Below are 7,249 nucleotides of genomic sequence, written 5' to 3'. Positions count from 1 at the left end.
AAAGAATTTAAAAGAATTCAGGATCAATTAATAAAAATTTAGAATGAATTCTAAGTGATTTAAAATTAATTTTAAAATATTTTTAATTTCACTGATTTCAGTAGAACTGAATAGATTGAAAAGAATTCAAGGGAATTCATAAGAATTCAAATTTATATTAAAGAATTCAGGAAAAACTCCAAATAAACTTAAATAATAAAGCATAAATAAAACAAGAAATACAATCAATTAAGTAGATATGAGTAAATTCAGAAGAATTTAGAAAGAACTAAAAAATGCTGTGTAAATTAAAAAAAAATTTCTTTGAGATGAATAAAAAAAAACTAAAATTTTTTCTAAAATCTATTGTTCAGGGCTTTTTGCGACTTGAATGCATTTTATCAAACTATTTTGAATTCTCTGGAATTCTTCTAAATGTACTTCAATTTTACTGAAACCAATGGAATTTTTCAATTTGTTAAATTCGTGTTTAATTTTAATTTTTTCACCCTGAATTTTTTTTAATTCAGCAATTCTTCTAATTTCACTCATATCTACTTAATTGATTGTATTTTTTTATTATTATTTGAATCCACTTGGAATTTACTCTGAAGTCTTGTCGATTTATCCTGAATTCTTTTAAATCCTTAAAAAAATTCACCCTACATTTTTTTTAATTCTTATAAATTCGCTTTAATCTACTTAAATCTATTTCTTTAATTTGCTCTGAAGTTATTAAAACTTACCTTGAATTGTTAGGAATTTCATAAAAATCTTTTGAATTACCTTGAATTTTTCGCAATTCATTCTAAATTTAATCAACTAAATCAATTTTTGAAATTATTTTTCAATTTTTAAAAAATCACTTGATTTTTTTCGCACCTTAATTTTTTTTATTTATTGCATTTAATTCTTGTATTTTTTTAATTCCTCTAAATTAATTCGAATTTGATTTAATTCAAGTTTTTTAAATACTTTTTTTATATAATTAAATTCTGTTGAATTTGCCTTGAATTCTGTTCAATTCCATTTTAATCAATTGGATGGAAATAACTTTCCAATTTTACTGAAATCAGTGGAATATTTTAGATTTTAAAAATATTTTCTAATTCATTTGAATTAAGTTGGAAATCACTCTGGATTCGTATTAATATATCCTGCATTTTTTAAAAAGATTTTTTGGAATTCTTTAGATTTCTTAACTTTTGCTAAGTTCTTTTCAATTCAGTGAAGTTCTTCGAAATACAGTCAATTCTACTCAATTTAATGTACTTAAAAAAAGTCGTTTTATTTTAAATTCACTTCGATAACCTTTAAAGTCATCTTGAATTCTCAGACTTTTTATCCAATTCTTTTTCTAAACAAATTTTTTTAAATTGATCTTGAATTTTTATAAAATTTATCGAATCCTTCTTATTTCATTTAACTTTTTCTAAATTTACTCAAATTTAATTTAATTTATTGGTTTTTTATGTGGACTTTATCGAATTTGCTTGGAATTCTTATAGATTTCATCGAATTCTTTTGAATTCACTAAAATTCTTCTTAATTCAATCAATTCTACTAAATTAGATGTATTTAATTTAATAAAATATTTTTTATATTCCCTCCGAAGTTTTTAAAACTCACCTTAAAATATTAGGCATTTTATCACATTCTTTTTTAATTCCCTTAAATTCTACTAAATTTATTTTAATTTCACTAAAATCAGTTTAATATTTTGAATCTCATTTATTTTATTGGATACCCTTCATTTATTTTTTAATTCTGCTTGAATTTTTATGAATTTTTTGTTATTTTACTTAAATTCCTCTAACTTCACTCGAATTTTATTTAATTCATTGTTTTTTTATCTTGTGAATTTATCCCGAATTCGTTAAAATTAACCTGGAATTCTTATAAATTTCATTAAATTCTTTGTAATTCTTTTGAATTAAAAAGAAAAAATAGTCACTTTTTTTTAATTTCCCAATTCAAAAATTATAATTGGTCGAAGATTTTATAATTTCGGGAATTTTCAATTTCAAATATTTTCTTATTCGGAAATCTTCCAGTATCAGGAGTTTTATTTTCGGTATTACACAGCCATCCTAATACAATGCAATAATAATATTATTATTCGAATAATATAATATTATTATGGAATAATGTTAACAACTCCAAAAAAATGTTTTCAGTCTGATGTCTTGGTTTCTTTGGCAAAAGCAGTGGCTTTTATAGCAGTTTTTATTGGATATGCTCAGATAGAAGACGAATCGAAAGTCGAATTCAGATTTGGACTTATCGTCACTGCTTTAATGTTTATTTTAATTGCCGCGCCACTTGTGCATTTGGTTAGTATCAATAATTTAATTTGAAGTATTTTTTTAATTATTTTATTTCTAACTATTTATTTTATTTTTTGTTAGTATTTTTAGTGTTTTTATTATTTTGTTAATATTATACTTTCATAAAATTTTTAACGAACAATAAATTTAATTCTTTTATTATAATTATTTTTTTAAATTTATTTCCAGGGGGAGATTTTCGAAACAAAAAGTACGGAAATACTTCCTTTCCCTCTCATTTTTATGGCGACGATCGTAACCTTCCAATGGCTTTTGTACGGACTTATAGTCGATAATGGCTTTATAATAGTAAGTACTTTTTTTAGTGAAATTTTTTAATGACCTAAAAAGTAGATTTTTTTAATTTCATTTCAGGCTTCAAGTCATTCCCCTTTTTTCCTGTTTTCAAAAACTTCTCTTTTTTCGTAATTTTGAGATGTTGTTAAAGTTATTTTTATGGTAACTATTAATGTTAATCATTTTCTTTACAGTTTTAAGTTTTTCTATTATTTTCTTGGATTTAAAGAAAATAAAAAAAGAAGAAAGGGGATTTGGACATTATCTTCTTTTTCTTTCCTCTTTATTTATTCTTTTTTTTTTTTTAATTCGTGAAAAATTTTTCATGACTTTTATATTAGAAAAAAATGTTGGGCCTAAATTTGTTTATCACACCAAAAATTTGGACAAATACAGTTGATTACAGTCAAAGGCTGAAAAATAATTCCCTACAAATTTCAGGTTTTTTCTAGGCATAATTTTTCATAATCATATTCAAATATTTCCCTTTTTCAATCGATTCTGAATATATATAATGTTTTGCGAAATTTTTTTATAATTTTCTTTCAGTTTCTGGAGATTCAAGTATTATGTTTAATTTAAGAAGCTTTAACAAATAATAAACAAGATATTCTTAAATATATTCGCGCTATTGATCAATTAAATAATTAAATAATACTAAAAACATAATGAATCATTTCTTGAATTTGTATCCTAAAGTAAATTAATTTTAAGAACAATTCAAACGCATTACAATGCGTAATTCTAAATTTTTTTACTTTGATAATTTTCCATTAAAAATTTTTATTTTTAAGGATACATTTTTAATTTAAAGAATTTTTAAATGCTTACTTAAAGACTTGAACAAATCAAAAATAAAAGCCTTTGATGCTGAAAATTTTTGATAAAGGCATTTTTATTTAATAAATAAATAATTTTCTTTAATTTATCTGTACTTTAAGTAATAAAAAGTGAATAAAAAGGATTTGACGTAACGATTTTAAGCCAGTTTAAAATTTAAGAATTTTCAGATTTCAGATAATAATATATTCTAAATTAAAGGATTTTATTAAATTTAAAATATTGTTTTAGTCTAAAATATTCAATTTCTAATACATTCAATTTCAAATTTGTAATTAAAAAAAAGATTAGTTATTAAATATTTAGCAATATTTGAATTTTTATTTAAGAGAAGTAAATTAAAACCAAATATTTAAAAGTAAAGAATCTTCAACTGAATTGTTTGACATAGAAAACCTGGAATCGTTAACATGTCATTAAAAAGTATCATGCAAATTTTAGAAAGTTTTCTTGAAATCTTCTAGAATCTTTTTTAAAAATTTCATTTAAATCTTTGAAAAACTTTTTAAATATTCTCCTACAACAATTTCTCAAAATGAAAAATTATTTTTAATTTTCCTTTGAATCTTAAGAAAATGTTTTCATTCTTTTGAAGTCTTTCATTATTCTTGAAAAGAATCTATTTTTTGTTTTGTTTAAAATGTGCGAAAATCTAAATTTTGTTTTATATTAGGCTATCATTTCAAGCTTTACATTAAGTTTGAATCTTTTCAAAACTTCTACATATCTCTTAAAATTGCTCAAATTTCGCCTACAAATAATAAATGTTCAATTGTTATTGATACATCCAAATTGTAAAGAAATTTTCTAAAATTTGCAGGATTTTCTGAAAATTGTAGAAAAGATTCAATTAATTTTGACAGATATTTAGAAGTTCGGAAAAAATTTCAAAAATAATTTGTAATTTAAAACAAATTTATAACCACTTCTAAATTTCTCAAGACTTTAAATCAAATTTTGAAGCCTTCCAAGGATGTTTAAACCAATTAAAAATAAAATAATTGAATTTCTAATTGAAGAAGTGTTTGGTTAAATTTTTTTTCAATTTTGGAATATTTAATATTTCTAGCTTAAAATTTCTTAACATATAATTTTGGAAATTTTAAAGTTCATTGATTGATTTTTTTATTTAGAGCATTTAAAATGATAATGTGGATTTATATATTTTTTTATATTGAAAAATGTTAGTACCTTTGATTGTAATAAAAAAACTTTTAAATTTCAATTTAAAAAAATTCAAAATTGAACAGTTCCACTTCGAGTGCTTTCATTTGCAGCTCAGTTTTTATTACCTCAAGTGAAAAATGTTTGCGAACCGGAAAATAACCGCGAATTTATTTCATCGATTAAAACGGCCACCCTGTTATTGTCTCATACTTGAAATTCAGTGCTTATTTAGGTAAATTTATTGTGGGTTCTACATGAAATTAAATTTAAACAGCTTCATATTCCTAACTTTTCAAGTGAAAATATAGAATTTTCAACCAAAAAGATGAATTTTTAACCAAAAAGATTAATTTTCTTCCAAAAAGGACGATTTTTCAACAAAATACATTAATTTTTAAATAATAAAAAAATAATTTTTCAACCAAAAGTGGAATTCGCAAATTTTTATTTAAAAAAATTAATTTTCCATTTTAAAAAACAATCAACCAAAGTAATGAATTTTAAACAAAAATGATGGATCTTCAACTGGAATAAATGAATTTCAATAAAAAATATGAATTTTTAACAAAAGAGTTTTACTTCCAACCAAGCAGTTTTATTTTAAACCAAAAAGCTGAATATATAAGTAAATAAGTCATGAATATTTAAGTGGAATATATGAAATTTCAACCAAAATGATAGATTTTTAACTAAAACTGACGATTTTTTAAACAAAATACATGAATTTTCATCGAAATTGTTCAATTTTCAACCAAATAGTGTAATTTTGAACTTAAACAGATCAATTGTTAACGGAAAATGGAAAAGTAAAATTTTCAGGTAAAAAATATATAATTTTCAACTAAAATAATGAACCTTTTACAGAAATATTGAAAATTTCAAATTTCAAATTGAATTTTCCACCAAAAAAGGTGAATGTTTACCCAGGAACTGAAATTTTGAACTAGAATAGTTACATTTCCAGTTTAAAAAAATTAACAAATTAGTTCGAGTTTCAACTAGAATAGTTAAATTTTCAGTAAATTTTCATTTTTTCAATAAAACGAATTTTCAACAAAAAAAAAAACGATTTTCAACAAAAAAGTTGTTTTTTTTTCAACCAAAGAGATGAGTTTAATTTTTAACCCTGTAACCGAAAAAGATTTTAATTTTTAAAGAAAAAAAGAAAGCAGTTGGATTCAACCAAAAAAGAAGATTTTTCAAAAACTGAGAAAAATTTTTCAGCCAAGAGAAAAAATTACAAACTAACGGCGGAATTTTCAAGCAAAAAGATAAATTTTTAACCATAAAGATTAATTTTTAAAAAATTAAAAAAAAGAACTTTGAACAAAATACATGAATTTGCAAATTAAAATTATAAATTGTCTTCCACAAATTAAATCGTTAAATTTTTCGTTAAAACATTAATTTTCGACTAAAGAAATGAATTTTTAACTAAAATTATGAAATATTTAACTGGCATAGTTACAAATTCAGTTTAAAAAATTAATTTGCAAAAAAATAGTTACATACAAAAAAAAGTTGTGAATGTTTAACTAAAATGAGAAATATTTGACTGCAATTATTGAATTTTTTAACAAAAAGATGAGTTTTAAACCACGAAGATTAATTTCTACCAAAAATGATGAATTTTGAATTAAAAAAGATAATTTTTTAACCAAAATTTGAATAATTAAATTTTTAGTTTAAAAAATGCATATTTAACCAAAGAGATAACTCTGAACTAAAATTATAGAATATTTAAATTCAATATTCAAATTTCAGTTAAATAATTTAATTTCAAACAAAACAAAAAAAAAAGAATTTTTAACTAAATATATTCATTTTAAAATGAAGTGATCAATTTTCTTCTAAAATTATGAATTTTCAGTTACAATATTTTAATTTTTTACCAAACAAATGAATTTTTAACTAAGAACATTACTTTTTGCCAAAAAAGACGAATTTTCAACAAAATGGATATATTTTGAACTAAAAAGTATAAATTGTCAATCAAAAATTCAATAGTTAAATTTTTAAATAAAAAAAAGTTCATCTAAAGAGATGAATTTTGAACTAAAATGAGGAAATATTCAACTGGTATCGTTAAAATTTTAGTTAAAAAAATTAATTTAAAAAAAACTTTTCAAAAAACTAGTCACATTTCAAACAAAATGATAAATTTTCAAGCAGAAAAATCCATTTTTCTACCAAAAATAGACGAATTTCGAATTAAAAAATATTGTTTTTTGATCAAAAATTGAATAGTTAAAAAAATTAATTTCAAACAAAAAAAGAATTTTCATCAAACTAGTTACTTCTTCAAATAAAGTGATAAATTTTCTTTTAAAATGATGAATCTTCAAATGGAATAGTTTAATTTTTAACCGAAAATAAATTTTCAACCGTAAGAAAATTAATTTCTCCCAAAAAAGACCAACTTTGAATTTTTAAAAAATCATGTTTAACCGCAAATGGAATAGTTACATTTTCAATTTAAAAGAAATAATTTTCTAGACAAAAAAGACTAATTTTTAACTAAAATGATGAATCGTTATTTTTAATTTAAAAAGATTAATTTTAAGGTTAAATGATGAATCATTAACTATAAATTATTCAATTTTTAACAACGAAAATTAATTTTTACACAAAAGACGAAT

At 21.4% G+C, this 7,249-nt stretch overlaps 1 protein-coding gene across 1 annotated transcript in view; it reads left to right on the top strand.

The window, feature by feature from the left end:
• Positions 1-2,126: 2,126 nt before the first annotated feature.
• The window catches only part of LOC117175264 (sugar transporter SWEET1-like), a 15,567-nt gene continuing 10,444 nt past the window's right edge, over positions 2,127-7,249 (top strand). The window contains exons 1-2 of the mRNA XM_033364971.1: positions 2,127-2,312; positions 2,496-2,615. Coding sequence (XP_033220862.1) covers positions 2,127-2,312; positions 2,496-2,615 — 306 coding nt within the window. The remainder of the gene's footprint in view (positions 2,313-2,495; positions 2,616-7,249) is intronic.

This window comes from Belonocnema kinseyi, chromosome 6 (genome assembly GCF_010883055.1).
Source record: "Belonocnema kinseyi isolate 2016_QV_RU_SX_M_011 chromosome 6, B_treatae_v1, whole genome shotgun sequence".
Taxonomy (NCBI): Eukaryota; Metazoa; Arthropoda; class Insecta; order Hymenoptera; family Cynipidae; genus Belonocnema; species Belonocnema kinseyi.
The sequence above is the reverse complement of the archived record's forward strand: the minus strand, read 5'-3'. Positions and strand labels throughout refer to the sequence as shown.